Here is a 17,012-nt window from a genome sequence, read left to right on the forward strand (position 1 = left end):
TCCCAGGGCCTGAAGGAGAGTTTCCTCTCCTTCAGACCCTGGGAACCATTGGAAACCCAATGCACTGCATTGGGTTTCGTGTTTCGGCCGACCCCGACTTTTTTATAGGATCGGCCGATTTCACTTGACCCGACTTTTGAAAAAGTCGGGTTTCGTGAAACCCGACCCGATCCTATAAAAGTAAAAGTCGCTCAACCCTAATCAGTATGTCTTTGGAATGTGGGAGAAAACCGGAGAACCCGGAGGAAGCTCACCAAACACGGGGAGAACATACAAACTCCTTGCAGATGTTGTACATGGTGGGATTAGAACCCAGGACTCCAGCATGGCAAGGCTGCAATGCTATCCACTGAGCCACCGTGCTGCCCTGCCATGCCATCTTTACGTCTGCTTTATGCAGCCATTTGGCATCTGGTTTTGATACAAACAATTTAATAAAAAAGGCAAAATATAATTTCCACTGTTAACAATTGTAATGGATCCATAAAAAACACATGACATACTGATGGTAACCTGAGTGTGATGTGCTGCGTACTCATTGCATTATAATGGGTAAGTCTGATCCAAAATACAGATCAAAGCAGTGCATGCTGGGATTTTTTACACTGGCTTGGACTAGTCAAAAGAACAGGTGAATTCCCCGGTGGGCCTCTATACATAAGTGGGCCCCTCACCAACCTATATAAGCAGCACTTGTGTCAGTACACTTAACGCAGTATATACAAAGGCAGCATCTCATCAATCATTTTACTATTTATCCAATTTATTTTACAGAAGCAGAGGCAAGTTTCCTTCCTTTTCCACCACTCTATTCAACGGTATCCAAGTCCAGAGGAGGCAGATAAAGCTGAAATTGTGATGACGGGCTGATGGTAGGGCCAGATACTGAATGGCACCAGGCTTCTTATGGTTTAGGGGCTCCATATGGACACTATACATGTAGTGGAACAGTGGGCCCCCTACATCAACATTACTGGTCTGCCCTTGTGTGGAAATGAAAAAGTGGATAATTCTGCACTGCTGGTAGATGGTAACAAATCCAGGTCCACACTAGAAAATAATATGCGTTCCTTTCATTTAGTCTGCTTCAAACTACCATACTTCTTCCTCAGGACCAAAAAAATTGCTTGTTTATGTCCTGAGGAAGAAATATGTTACTTTATAAAATTTAAAAAACGCATGTTACCCTAGTGTGGACCTGGATTTGACACCATCTATCATCAGCGTGTAATTTTCCACTTTTTTTGTTCCAAATATTGCTACTCGGTCTTTGGACCTGTGGCCCTGCTGCAGCTGGGATTACATGCTCATTTCACTGTTGTGTGAACACGACATTATCAAGTTAGCACAATCTTTAATTATTTTATCTATTTTAACCGTATACGACCCCATTACACTTTTCCCTCTTTCTTTGTTTTATTGGCCTGCCCTTGGCACCCCATTCCGGCACTGACCAATTGGCCACATGTAGAAACATCTGAAAACACATTGACTTGCATTGGCCAGTGTGAGTCTGTATATGACCCGACTGCATATGGACAACACATGGATGTTTCCTACACTTGTCTGAACGAGACCTTACTCTACTAGTAAGTACTTTTACTTTGACCCAAGCTCTTCCCGTTAGCTTCTGACTCTCTGGACAACACAATATGTTGTCCCCACTCTGCAGATCCAGTTTGTTTGAGGGTGGAAGAGGGGTTAAATAAAAGAAATAAGGGGAGGCTGCAGAAATTTCACGAATGTTCGCCCGGGGCTGCAGAGGGCGGGGATGGTGCGAGATGAAAGTGAGAGAGGAAGAAAGGAGTCAATTTAATCTGCCTACAGAGCTCTCACATTGGGAAGAGTTAGCAGAGTCTATTGGGGCTGAGCGCCTGACCAGGGACAAATGCATTGTGACGCCGCCTGGGGGCCAGATCCACTCTGCATGGGGGAACAGAGGGGCCCATTCAGCTGCCAGGACTGGAATACACTCAGCAGAGCTGTAAATGTCACACTGAGCAGCTACAGAAATATTTACAGGACCCAATGAAGACAAAGTGGATGATGGGGACACTGAGAAGCAAGAGTCAGGTTATCTCCCACTATAGCGAATCAGTGGCCAACCCTCAACTCCACACAAGGAGGCCTGTATCACTGTGATATAGTGGTCAACTGCTCCCAACAGTGTCAGGGACCCCACAACGTTATCACCAATGGTCAAATATTGGTATACCAGTAAATAACGAGCAAAAGTCTGCAGCTTATAAGAAGAGTGGAGTCCTGGGTTCAAATCCCACCAAGGACAACATCTGCAAGGAGTTTGTATGTTCTCCCCATGTTTGCGTGGGTTTCCTCCGGGTTCTCCGGTTTCCTCCCACACTCCAAAGACATACTGATTGGGAATCTAGATTGTGAGCCCCATCGGGGACAGCGATGATAATGTGTGCAAACTGTAAAGTGCTGCGGAATATGTTGGTGCTATATAAATAAAGAGATTACTATTATTATTATTATTAAGAGTGGCCCTTATACCTCACTAATTGAAATGTGTTTCAGCCTCACTGGGAATCATAAGAGAAAAAAAAGATGTAGACTTCTGTATAATCAAATAAAAATCAGACGTCATATAAAAATAATTCATTTACTGACAAATGTTAGGAATGGTTCTCAGCTCACTTTTTTATCTGACCCCCAATGTGAGTTTTATGATTGGGGATGCACATTCCGTAACTGTTGTTCAGTACAGGTAATAAAAGCTGTAATAAGGACTTACGAAACACTATTTGGATGGATTTCTGCTTAACTTTGCCAGAAGCAATCTGCACGCTGTGTGAAATGGCCATCAGAAGTAAAACACAACAAAGACCTAGTGATGTATTGTTCACAATGCACAAATGATGCTTCTGGAAATCCCCGCTGTTCACCATATGAGCACGTCAGAAAGCCAATAAACATTTACATAGGTAAGGAACCTATGTCAGCTCAACCAGGAGTCTTTACACCCAGTATAAAATATCAATTGTTTCAAAACATCACCCTTCAATCATCGCACAGACCCCATATTAAACTAAGTGGTTAAGGAAACATTAAGATTTGGCCTTTCTTTGCATCAGTTGCCCAATCCATACTGCACTGATTTTTCTACAATCAGATGGTTGGTGGACAGATATGACAACTGCTGCCAGCAATGCATCAAGTTTACACATCAAAAAGAAATCCACGTCAATGTGACCTGACTGCGTTTTCACCATCATGTCTACTAGAGCAGAGGTCCCCAACTCCAGTCCTCAAGGCCCACCAACATGTCATGTTTTCAGGATTTCCTTAGTCTTGCCCAGGTAATAATTGCATCACCTGTGCAATGCAAAGGAAATCCTGAAAACATGACCTGTTGGTGGGCCTTGAGGACTGGAGTTGGGGACCCCTGTACTAGAGCACTGTGAAGGGTTAATGTACAGTGCTGGTAAATGGGAACATTACGTCTTCCCCGAGCTGGTGGCATTTCTTTCTGGCTTTGGAGATTTCCCTTCTTCTTGAACTAAAATTAAAAGCAGAAACAAACAAAAGTTTCCTTTTTAACTCCATCAGTTTTCCCCTAATGATCTCCATTTGTTGTGAGCGCATGGACTGGCAACATGTGATATATGGAGATGTATTATCCTTGATGGCTGATTTATAGCTATACCGTACTGATAGTAAAATAAATAGCATCTATTCTATCAAATTATATGTCTATCTACAAATAGATTCATCTACTTATCTAGTTATTCTACAAGTATATTTCCGATCTATGACTTTGTCTATGGAACTATCCAGCCATCCATCCAACCATGTAGCACTCCTTATGAAGCAGTCATGCATGCGGCACACAAGGGTTAATGGTTCAGTAACTCTCTTTTCACTGCTCCTGTGCACCCTATGACAGCCAGAGACATTTTGTAGGTAAAAGTGTCCTTTTTTCTTCCCCAGTGAAGAGTCCATAAAACTCTCAGTAGCAGTGGCTATTGAATTATTCATCCCTCATTGCAAGCCCATAATGTCTTTTCTGAGGCTTTTGTGAGGCAGCTTTCTCACTCTTTTCTCCTTGAATTATAAGAAAGGCAAGCCTTCCTTTGTCCATGCCAAGCTGCTTCTAGCTGAAGCTTTGTCTGAGCAGAGCTAAAGTGTGAGTTTCAATGGACTCTCCTCCCTTTGTCCCTCAAGTTCATCTCCAAGTGTAGATCATGTATGGAGGGGCTCCTTTGTCATCCATGGAAAAGTTGTACAAATGTTTGACCAGCTCATTTGGTACTTTTTGTCCCCTCTAGTTCTAATATGCAGATAAAGCTCACATTAATACAGCCGGGCTTAAACTGTCTCATTATACCAGGCTGCACTCACTGCCAAGACCTAAAGTTCTTACTGAGTCTACCTGTCCTAAGCTGACTCTCCCAACTACCTGTCCGAACGGAGTCTGAGTCTACTTGTCCTAAGCTGACTCTCCCAACTACCCGTCCAAACTGAGTCTGAGTCTACCTGTCCTAAGCTGACTCTCCCAACTACCTGTCCGAACGGAGTATGAGTCTACTTGTCCTAAGCTGACTCTCCCAACTACCTGTCCGAACTGAGTCTGAGTCTACCTGTCCTAAGCTGACTCTCCCAACTACCTGTCCGAACTGAGTCTGAGTCTACCTGTCCTAAGCTGACTCTCCAAACTACCTGTCCAAACTGAGTCTGAGTCTACCTGTCCTAAGCTGACTCTCCCAACTACCTGTCCGAACTGAGTCTGAGTCTACCTGTCCTAACCTGACTCTCCCAACTACCTGTCCGAACTGAGTCTGAGTCTACCTGTACTAAGCTGACTCTCCAAACTATCTGTCCGAACTGAGTCTGAGTCTACCTGTCCTAAGCTGACTCTCCCAACTACCTATCCAAACTGAGTCTTAGTCAACCTGTCCTAAGCTGACTCTGCCAACTACCTGTCCGAACTGAGTCTGTTTCTACCTGTCCTAAGCTGACTCTCCCAACTACCTGTCCGAACTGAGTCTGAGTCTACCTGTCCTAAGCTGACTCTCCCAACTACCTGTCCAAACGGAGTCTGAGTCAGTCATAAGCTAAGTCTACCAGGCCTAGACTAGGTCTGCAGCACAAAGTGAAGGCAACATGGAGGTTCGTTCAGTGGTTAGCACTGTTGCTTTGTAGCACCGAGGTCCTGAATTCAAGTCCCACCAAGGACAATATCTACAAGGAGTTTGTATGTTCTCCTATTTGCTTGGGTTTCCTCCAAAAACATACTTATAGGGAATCTAGATTGTGAGTCCCAGTGGGGACAGTAATGATAATGTATGTAAAGCACTATGAAATATAATGGTGCTATACAGGTAGGGATTGGGGCTGAAATTTAGCCCTGACATATGAAATCACACAGGCCCATGCTGTCCCCCTCACCAAGCACCAGACGGGATTATATTACTAATATTTCTCTGTCTGGAGGAAAGCAAGATTTACTACAAGACCAATATTTCTAATGACACCTCCATCACAACTCTTAACAGTATGAGTGTCTTGAGAACACCGATTCTGCTAACAATGTAGCAGACAAGGCAGCCCATGACCAGACAGGCCCTTCTGGCATTTGCCAGAATTGCCAGATGGCCAGTCCAGCCCTGGTTCTATCTAAGCAATGAATCTATTTCTTGTATGAATTATGTTTTCTGTTTCTATAACAGAACAGAAAAACTGAACTCAAAATGTTTACCCTTCGGCCTCATTGAATCATCCGTTTTTCACATACTTGTTCTATCTGAAGTTTTCACAGACAGAACACGCACCCATTACAGTCTATGGAGCTGTTCTCAGGTCTGTGTTTTATTGTGGACCGTGAACGAAAAAAAAAATTCATGGAGACATGACCGTTTCTGGTCAGCTTCATGGATCAAAATTACCCATGCAAGTTTATGGATCACGGAGGTCTAAATGAGGCCTCAGGCCAGGTTTCAATATATCTGGGCCATCCACGTCACTTTTTTGTGCCCGAACAGAGGACAACTGATGATGAGATGGCCTCAGTTGTCACCCGGCTGTTACACTAGTTTGTACTGCAAACTGGTAGGCCAGATAAAAAAATGCGACTTGTAGCGTTTTCTGATCTTGGTTCTTGAAGGGACCAGCTCAATAACTGATGCACTGTATAGATTTGCATGATCCCATTCCAAGCTAAGAGATCTGTTCGTGCATCAGTTTCCCTCTGGCTTTTCACTACCAAACGAAAGAAAAAAAAAATTGGATGGCCAAATATATGGAAACCCGGCCTCGGAAAAGGATGGGATCAGTTATTACATTAGTTTCCCTTTGGCATTTCTATACTACTTGATGGTCTGATATATGTGAACCCTCCCATAAGCTTTCTTGATCTGCTCATATTGACTGGTAATCTTTACATTTGTAGACTACCAACTTTATGTTTAAAAAACAAAACAAATAAATATAGTCAATAAAAAAAATCAATAAAGCTCCAAAACATCAATCAATTTAATTTTAAATATTACATTATTATTTTATATATATACATAATTTATATGTATAAAATATATATTGTATATATTATATATAATATTGTATATGTATCATATTTTAACAATACTGCTATAATTTGTAACTATATTAATATTTTCTAACATAAATGTTTAATAGATAATATATTTATATAATGTTTTGCTAAACTTATATAAATTATTTATAAATCAGCGTGTATATTCTTCTAAAATTATATATATATATTGTTTATTGCAAAAATATGTATATATATATATATAATTTTTAATAATTAGTTAATTAAAAAGCAAAAACTCTAGTGGATCATTTGTAACATTTACATGAAACGCCCTCACCACACTGTTACATAGCATGTAGGAATTGCAGGATTCCTGTTTCCAATTTATTTTAGGACAAATGTTTCCTTTAGAATTGAATTATTATCAAAGCCTCTAAACAGCTGAAGTAAGTTTGTGTATTGCGAAGGAAGTATATGATTTCAATATTTACTGTGTCAGGGCGCACAGGCACTGAAGGGGTTAAGGCGAGGGCACAATCTGGGCCCGTTGACCTTTGAATGAATGGAGAAGGAGAAGAATGGGCTGAGATGGGTCAGATGACAGTTACAGATACTCTTTAATATAACTTCGGGGGGAAAGAGAAAGCTTGTGGCTGCTCCCCCCATCATCAGCCCAGCTCCTCTCAGACCTGAGTTTGGGACTCCTGTTGCTTCCTATTGATGTCTATGGCTAAGCTGCAAGGCTCTGTAAAGTTTCATTATTAACCCCTCCCATCCCCCACCCGACCATCCTCTTCTGCCATCCTAGGACAATACCCAGGTCCCACAAGAGGTAGAATGGGAAATGGAGGCTTTTGATCTGTGCTAATAGGTGTGAGAGGAGCAATTGCCCTGACACCTCGGTTACACATTACCCCTGATTGCAGCTATAAACAGCACAAATCAGCTCTGTCCAATGTCCAGTACAACAGGAAAACGCTCCATGAGCACAAAGGCAAAGCCAACACCTAGCACAAGGGAATGCAAGCATTGTATGAGGCTGTGGTGGAGACCCCCGGAGCCACATGGTCACCCACAGGGCACTGTACCTCTCTCCCGCAGGATCCCGTCTATACTGTGCTTAGTCCTCTTCTCTTGCTCCTCCTGCTCTTTCCTCTCTAGATCCACATCGTCTTCTTCCACTTTTCCAAATTTACTTCTCAAAATTCGGCTAATGGAACTGACTGGAAGGAGAAAAGGTTGGAGTCGCCATCAGTGCGATGTGTTATTTACCATACTTACATACATTCGGAAAGAAAGAAAGAAAGAATGAAAGAAAGAAAGAAAGAAAGAAAGAAAGGAAGGAAGGAAGGAAGGAAGGAAGGAAGGAAGGAAGGAAGGAAGGAAGGAAGGAAGGAAGGAAGGAAGGAAGGAAGGAAGGAAGGAAGGAAGGAAGGAAGGAAGGAAGGAAGGAAGGAAGGAAGGAAGGAAGGAAGGAAGGAAGGAAGGAAGGAAGGAAGGAAGGAAGGAAGGAAGGAAGGAAGGAAGGAAGGAAGGAAGGAAGGAAGGAAGGAAGGAAGGAAGGAAGGAAGGAAGGAAGGAAGGAAGGAAGAAAGAAAGAAAGAAAGAAAGAAAGAAAGAAAGAAAGAGAAAAAGAAAGAAAGAAAAAAAAATAGATAGATGGATAGATAATAAATAGATAGATAATAAATAAACAGATAGACAGATAATAGATAGATAATAAATAGATAGAAAGATGATAGATAATAAATAAATAGATAAATGATAGATAGATAATAAATAGATAGATAATAGATAAACAGATAGATAGATAATTAATAGATACATAGATAGATGATATATAGATAATAGATAAATAATTAATAGATAGATAATAAATAAACAGATAGATAGATAATAGTTAGATAGATGGATATATAGATATAGATAGATAATAGATAAATAATAAATAGATAATAAATAAACAGATAGACAGATAATAGATAGATAGATAATAGATAGATAGATAGATAGATAGATAGATAGATAGATATTATAGCTATAAGTTACATTCATTATACATCTGTAGCAACTACAAAATAAAAACAGGAAAAGTAAAAAAAAATTAAAGCAATACTATAATTCTTAATTACCAAAATGTATGATGCAATTTAACAACTAATAATAATAATAATAATATAAAGACTGACAAAAATAAGTTATGTCATAATTAATATAATAATGTGACATCTATAATTGCTGTAGACGTCTTCAGCTTATATCTGTAATTATCCAAGTTTCAAAACCCAACATTGTCTTAGTAATACTAAAATGATACTTCTAATAATATTAATCTGTATGTAACCCCTTCTCATGTACAGCACCATGGAATTGATGGTGCTATATAAATAAATAGTAATAATAATAATAATAATAATGATTAATCACATATGCAAATAAATAAAAATGACTTTCTACGCAAATATATGCATCAAGGCTAGATTTCATTTTGTAGTCTTTAATAATATTATCTGGTGATAGAGTTAGTTCTAGTGGCCATAGAATTTTATATTATATTATAGTTATTATTATTATTATTATTATTATTATTATTTACTGTAATGTCGTTTTAACTAGTAAATGGGTAATTAAATAGGATTCATTTATTTCATTAATATAGATGATTCTTGTGGTTGTTATTATTACAATAGATTAATTTTCCATATTATTAAAGCTGTCATTAATGGTGGAGTTCTATTAACTAATCTGTTTAAGAATACATTCATTCTAATCTTCTGACGTTTGATGCCGTCTAATGAGGAAATAATTGATAATAGTAGATAATACACTAGCAGTATCTGGGATGAGGCGCTCTGGATGAGCACATTAGGGGGTGTATGAACCTGCCGGCAGCAGGGCGGCAGCGGACAGAGCGGAGACAGTGCTGGTTAATATTTCATGCCCGGGATGGCTCCACTGGCGGCGATCAATACGTGTAATTGCCTATAAGTGATGCTGCCGCTCTAATAGAGATGGATGATGGCGGCTCTACCTGACGGGACGCTGTGACGGTCACACACCCCGTCCTTCAGCAGCTTATCACGGATCTCCCAGCTGAACATACCCGGGTTCTCCCTCTTGTATTCCTCGATTTTCTTCTCCACGTCCGGAGTGGTCACCTGCTGGAAGCGACACAACACACCGAGTAAGGCCAGGGCGGCTGTGCCCCAGAATCACTATATATATATATTTATACCTACAGCCCCAGAATTATATATATATCTATACACACCTACAGTCCCAGAATTATATATATATGTATATATATACACACCTACAGCCCCAGAATCATTATATATATATACACCTACAGTCCCCAGAATTATATATATATATATGTATATATATATACACCTACAGCCCCAGAATCATCGGATAAATATATATATATATTTATACCTACAGCCCCAGAATCATTATATATATATACACCTACAGTCCCAGAATCATCGGATAAATATATATATATATTTATACCTACAGTCCCAGAATCATTATATATATATATACACCTACAGTCCCAGAATCATTATATATATATATACACCTACAGTCCCCAGAATTATATATATATGTATATATATATACACCTACAGCCCCAGAATCATCGGATAAATATATATATATATATTTATACCTACAGCCCCAGAATCATTAGATAAATATATATATATATATACACCTACATTCCCCAGAACCATCGGATATATATATATACACCTACAGCCCCACAGTCAGTGTATATATATATATATATATATATATATATACATAGTTTGTAAGCTTGCGAGCAGGGCCCTCACTCCTCCTGGTATCTGTTTTGAACTGTATTTCTGTTATGCTGTAATGTTTATTGTCTGTACAAGTCCCCTCTATAATTTGTAAAGCGCTGCGGAATATGTTGGCGCTATATAAATAAAAATTATTATTATTATTATTATTATTATATATATATATATATACACCCACAGTCCCCAGAATCATCGGATAAATATATATATATATACACACACACACTCACAGTCCCCAGAGTCATTGGATAAATAATTATATATACACACTCACACACATATATTATATATATATAAATATTATACTATATATAATGATAGTGCACAAGCTATATATATATATATTAATGTATTGATGTACTAATGTGTAATATAAGTGTAATATAACTATAGATAGACAGACAGACAAACAGATAGATAGATCTGTATTGCAGAAACGTAGATTCTTATGCTGTGTATATATATATATATATATATATATATATATATTACTGCATTACTGTGCAATATAGCTATGAATATTTTCATAGAAAAATAGATAAATGGATACATACTATATAGTAACCCGATATTACATTCCACATCCTACAGGTACACATGTAAAACTATCCATTTATAAGTCTGTATACATCTGCCTAATACATGTGATAGCAGGACACCCATATTCACCCAAATATAGAACATGAAGGGTTAAACAGTTTATTACAAGATATATAGACAAAGATAGATAGATAAATAGATAGATAGATAGATAGATAGATAGATAGATAGATAGATAGATAGATAGATAGATAGATAGATAGATAGATAGATCTGTATTGTAGTCCTAGAGAAAAGCAGGCAAGAATCCCCAAGCAGTTTGACTCGGGGTCAACTGTGTGTATCGATCAGATGGCAGCATATGGTAAGTGCATATGATACCTCAGCCTCATGTCTAAGCCATACTGATTTTAGTTCTAATGTAGTCAATCAATTATATTGTCCATAATATGTTTTTTTCCATATTAAATAAATGCATCAATGTTTAATCACTTGTTGATTCTTATCACAGTATTCCTAATGACAAAAACGTGATAGATATATGATTTTCTATCTTTTAGCATATATCTGTTGATGTATTATTCTATGTATCTAACTTTTAATAATGCTCTTAAATCTTTTTCTATATTCTATATTTCTATATTCGGGTGAATACTTTTTGAAAGTTAATACAGGAAACCCATCTTCACCCAAATATAGAACAAGAAGATAAATAGATAATCTGTCTAATGTATCTACTTGTATTTGCACAATCCCTGTCTAATTATCTAGAAAAAAAAATAGTAGCAGGAGCCCCGTAGAAAAATGGCTGCAAGCGCCTGAGCAGCGAGAGTAGGTCCCTGTGTAACATATAAGGCAGGCGGGGGCATCCAAATATATTGTGCCAGAAATAGGGGATTATTTATGGACTCATCTCAAAGGCGATTATCTATCTATTATCTATTATCTATCTATCTGCCTATCCATCTATCTATCTATCCATCTATCTATTATCTATCTATCTGTCTGTCTATCTATCTATCCATCTATCTATCTATCCATCTATCTATCATCTATCTATCATCTATCTATCATCTATCTATTATCTATCTATCATCTATCTATCATCTATCTATCTATCTATCCATCTATCTATCATCTATCTCTCTATCTATCTCTCTATCTATCTGTCTATCTATCCATCTATCTATCTATCTATCTATCTATCTATCTATCTATCTATCATCTATCTATCATCTATCTATCTATCCATCTATCTATCATCTATCTATCTATCTATCTATCTATCTATCTATCTATCCATCCATCTATCTATCATCTATCTATCATCTATCTATCTATCCATCTATCTATCATCTATCTATCTATCTATCTATCTATCTATCTATCTATCTATCTATCTATCTATCTATCTATCCATCTATCTATCATCTATCTATCATCTATCTATCTATCTATCCATCTATCTATCATCTATCTATCATCTATCTATCTCTCTATCTGTCTGTCTATCTATCTATCTATCTATCTATCTATCTATCTATCTATCTATCTATCTATCTATCTATCTATCTATCTATCCATCCATCCATCCATCTATCTATCTATCTATCTATCTATCTATCTATCTATCTATCTATCTATCTATTATCTATCTGTCTATCCATCTATCTATATATTTCTATTTATCTATCTGATAACTACTTACCTAGACAGATAGTTTTATTAATGTCCACTGATATCTAGAAAACAATCCAGCATAATATTGCTGTGGATGAAACAGGTATGAAATTAATATTATTTGGATTATTGCTATTGTTATTTTATTGTTTTACCTGTTTTGCCCTCATTATTACAGTGTGAAGAATTGAGAGCTGGGTTCTCACCTTGGGTTTGCTGCCCCCGATGGCCCCTGGCCTAATGGAGCCGGTCTCCTGGTACCTGCACAGGATTTTGGACACACAGCCATGGGACACTCGGAGCTGTCGGGAGATGACGCAGGGGCGAATGCCATGATGGGCCATCTCTACTATCTTATGCCTGATGTGGTTGGGCAGGGGCCTGCCATTGATGAACACTCCACCCAACTGGTTCACTCTACCTTGGCCTAAGGGCGTGGACACTGCATGGCAAAAGACACCGGAGAAAGAGTTAATTCAATACTATTCATAAACTTCTCACAATTCACTTGATTCTCTCAGTTATCACAAGCATAAGCTAAATCTCTACAAAATAAGTATGTATACAGATGAGCAGAGTATATACATGGAGCAGAGTATATATGGAGCAGAGTATATACATGGAGCAGAGTATACAGATGGAGAAGAGTATACAGATGAGCAGAGTATACAGATGAGCAGAGTATACAAATGAGCAGAGTATATAGATGAGCAGCGTAAAAATGGAGCAGAGTATATACATGAAGCAGAGTATCTACATGAGCAGAATATATAGATGAGCAGATTATACAGATGAGCAGAGTATATAGATGAAGCAGAGTATATACATGGAGCAAAGTATACAGATGAGCAAAGTATATAGATGGAGCAGAGTATACAGATGGAAGAGAGTATATACATGAGCAGAGTATACAGATGAGCAGAGTATACAGATGGAGAAGAGTATACAGATGAGCAGAGTATACAGATGAGCAGAGTATACAAATGAGCAGAGTATATAGATGAGCAGCGTAAAAATGGAGCAGAGTATATACATGAAGCAGAGTATCTACATGAGCAGAATATATAGATGAGCAGATTATGCAGATGAGCAGAGTATATAGATGAAGCAGAGTATATACATGGAGCAAAGTATACAGATGAGCAAAGTATATAGATGGAGCAGAGTATACAGATGGAACAGAGTATATACATGAGCAGAGTATACAGATGAGCAGAGTATACAGATGGAGCAGAGTATATAGATGGAGCAGAGTATATAGATGAAGCAGAGTATACAGATAGAGCAGAGTATACAGATGAGCAGAGTATATAGATGAGAAGAGTATACAGATGAGCAGAGTATATACATGGAGCAGAGTATATAGATGAGAAGAGTATACAGATGAGCAGAGTATATAGATGGAGCAGAGTATACAGATGAGCAGAGTATATAGATGGAGCAGAGTATATAGATGGAGCAGAGTATACAGATGAGCAGAGTATATAGATGAGAAGAGTATACAGATGAGCAGAGTATATAGATGAGCAGAGTATACAGATGAAGCAGAGTATACAGATAGAGCAGGGTATACAGATGGAGCAGAGTATATAGATGGAGCAGAGTATATAGATGGAGCAGAGTATACAGATGAGCAGAGTATATAGATGGAGCAGAGTATACAGATTATTATTATTATTATTATTAATATAGCACCATTAATTCCATGGTGCTGTACATGTGAAAAAGGGGTTACATTACAGGGTTATAGATATCGTTAACAGTAAACAAATTTACAATGACAGATTGGTACAGAGGGGAGACGAGTATACAGATGAGCAGAGTATACTGATGGAGCAGAGTATACTGATGGAGCAGAGTATACAGATGAGCAGAGTATGCAGATGAGCAGAGTATATACATGGGTCAGAGTATATAGATGGAACACAGTATACAGATGGAGCAGAGTATATAGATGGAACACAGTCTACAGATGGAGCAGAGTATATAGATGGAACACAGTCTACAGATGGAGCAGAGTATATAGATGGAGCAGAGTATACAGATGAGCAGAGTATATAGATGGAGCAGAGTATACAGATTATTATTATTATTATTATTATTATTAATATAGCACCATTAATTCCATGGTGCTGTACATGTGAAAAAGGGGTTACATTACAGGGTTATAGATATCGTTAACAGTAAACAAATTTACAATGACAGATTGGTACAGAGGGGAGACGAGTATACAGATGAGCAGAGTATACTGATGGAGCAGAGTATACAGATGAGCAGAGTATACTGATGGAGCAGAGTATACAGATGAGCAGAGTATGCAGATGAGCAGAGTATATACATGGGTCAGAGTATATAGATGGAACACAGTATACAGATGGAGCAGAGTATATAGATGGAACACAGTCTACAGATGGAGCAGAGTATATAGATGGAACACAGTCTACAGATGGAGCAGAGTATATAGATGGAACACAGTCTACAGATGGAGCAGAGTATATAGATGGAACACAGTCTACAGATGGAGCAGAGCGCTTGCACTTGGAAATGGCTTATTCACTAAATAAGTGGTTTAATGACAAATCCAGCTCTGCTACATCTGTAAGTAAAGACAGATATGTATAAAAAGCCGAGCTGGGTAGAATCCGGTGTAACAAATAACATCCTGCTGGAGTGATTTTTGGTTAATATGTTGATATATAGATCATTGAGTCATCATCTGGAGAGTAGTTGTGGGGGAGATGAGTGACAGGCAGAAGTGCTGGTGTCCAGGAGGAGACTGCAGACAGAGTTCTGCACTTTCATAAAATAATCATAACCCTTATCCACAATGTACAGAAATGGGACACCCCGGGGACTGGGAAGTGGCCCCATTCTGCAGCACTCCGCTAATTACACTGATAAATACATAGGAAATTAGAGAAATACGATATATATATATATATATATATATATATATATATATATATATATATATTCACAAGTATACTGAAAGTACAGTGTGTGTGTTCTCAGTATTATTTGGCGTATGCGTTTATGTGTGTGTGTATAGATAGATAGATAGATAGATAGATAGATAGATAGATAGATAGATAGATAGATAGATAGATAGATAAATAATGGAAAGATAGATAGATATAGAAAATAGATATGTGTATATATATATATATATTAGATGTCTATAAACAATAACTTATAATAACTTGCTATACTGCCTGTTTGTGATCTACGTAATTGTTTAGCTACATTGTTATATGGATATTATGGATATCATGGATATCATGTTTAATGTATTTGTCTATATTTGCCCCGTATTCACATGTAAAGCGCCATGGAATAAATGGCGCTATAAAAATGTATAATAATAATAATAATAATAATAATAATAATAATATTATATGGATAATTATAATAATAGAATGCATTGATAATATATTGACCATGTAAATGAATGTAATGAAAATAGATAATTAATAACATTTCATTTTCAGAAACCAATATTTACAGATGAAATAATACAATCAGAGAATGTACAATATACAGACAGATGAATACACAGCTATGTGAAGTATGAATATATATATTATTATATAATATATTATAATTATATATATATATATTATTTTATTATAGATGATGAATGAGATAAGATGAGCTCTGAGGCCGGAGCCGACTACAGACAGCCGCTGGTTTATCCTTGTAATTAGCGCACAGATCGGTGATGATTATTGCCCTGCTGGTGATTATTCTGCATTAATCCTATCTTTAGCTCTCTTATAGCACACTCTTCTGTATAGCGCTCATTGCCTGCTTTGTTATTAACCCTATAGCCGTGTTTCCAGCTCCTGCACTATACGGATAACACCGCCGGGTGACGTCATGCAGGGCACATATAGGGGTGAGGTGCTGTACCTTCCAGGGGGAATCCGCTCCGGGGGTAGTTCTGTCCCGGGGCTGGCCTCATCATCCTTGGCACAGCGCCAGCCAGGCTTGCCATCTTGGGTTAACTGTCCCAGAGTTAGTTGCAGTGGTGCTGCACAGTGCAGGGTGAGTGTCCCCGGTGAGTGGCTCCGGTGAGTGCTCCGGTGAGTGCTCCGGTGAGTGGCTCCGGTGAGTGCTCCGGTGAGTGTCCCCGGTGAGTGCTCCGGTGAGTGTCTCCGGTGAGTGTCCCCGGTGAGTGCTCCGGTGAGTGTCCCCGGTGAGTGTCCCCGGTGAGTGCTCCGGTGAGTGTCCCCGGTGAGTGTCCCCGGTGAGTGCTCCGGTGAGTGGCGGCTCCTGTGGACACAGCGCAGCAGCTCCTTGTTGTGGCAGGAGCCTCCTCCGGAGTATTTATTAGTTCTTTCAAGCAGGGCTGCATCAGGAGCCGGGGCCTGCTATTGGCCAGCGAGGGGCGGGCCCGTCCGGAGAGCGCTGCTCTGATTGGCCGATGCTCCTTTACTTTCTCTTCCGTC

General features: G+C 38.6%; 1 protein-coding gene across 3 annotated transcripts in view; it reads right to left on the minus strand.

Annotated features, from left to right (window-relative positions):
• The window catches only part of PAX3 (paired box 3), a 104,328-nt gene that overhangs the window by 76,923 nt on the left and 10,393 nt on the right, over positions 1-17,012 (minus strand). The window contains exons 1-4 of one of the 3 annotated variants that reach the window (XM_069727659.1): positions 16,474-16,867; positions 12,771-13,006; positions 9,546-9,675; positions 7,603-7,737 (exon numbers count right to left, since the gene is read on the minus strand). In XM_069727659.1, coding sequence (XP_069583760.1) covers positions 7,603-7,737; positions 9,546-9,675; positions 12,771-13,006; positions 16,474-16,558 — 586 coding nt within the window. In that variant the 5' untranslated portion in view covers positions 16,559-16,867. Of the gene's footprint in view, positions 1-7,602; positions 7,738-9,545; positions 9,676-12,770; positions 13,007-16,473; positions 16,868-17,012 lie in introns of those variants that run through there. The other 2 variants (XM_069727660.1, XM_069727661.1) reach the window with 2 other exon arrangements.

The sequence above is a fragment of the Ranitomeya imitator genome, chromosome 5, assembly GCF_032444005.1.
Source record: "Ranitomeya imitator isolate aRanImi1 chromosome 5, aRanImi1.pri, whole genome shotgun sequence".
Lineage (NCBI taxonomy): Eukaryota > Metazoa > Chordata > Amphibia > Anura > Dendrobatidae > Ranitomeya > Ranitomeya imitator.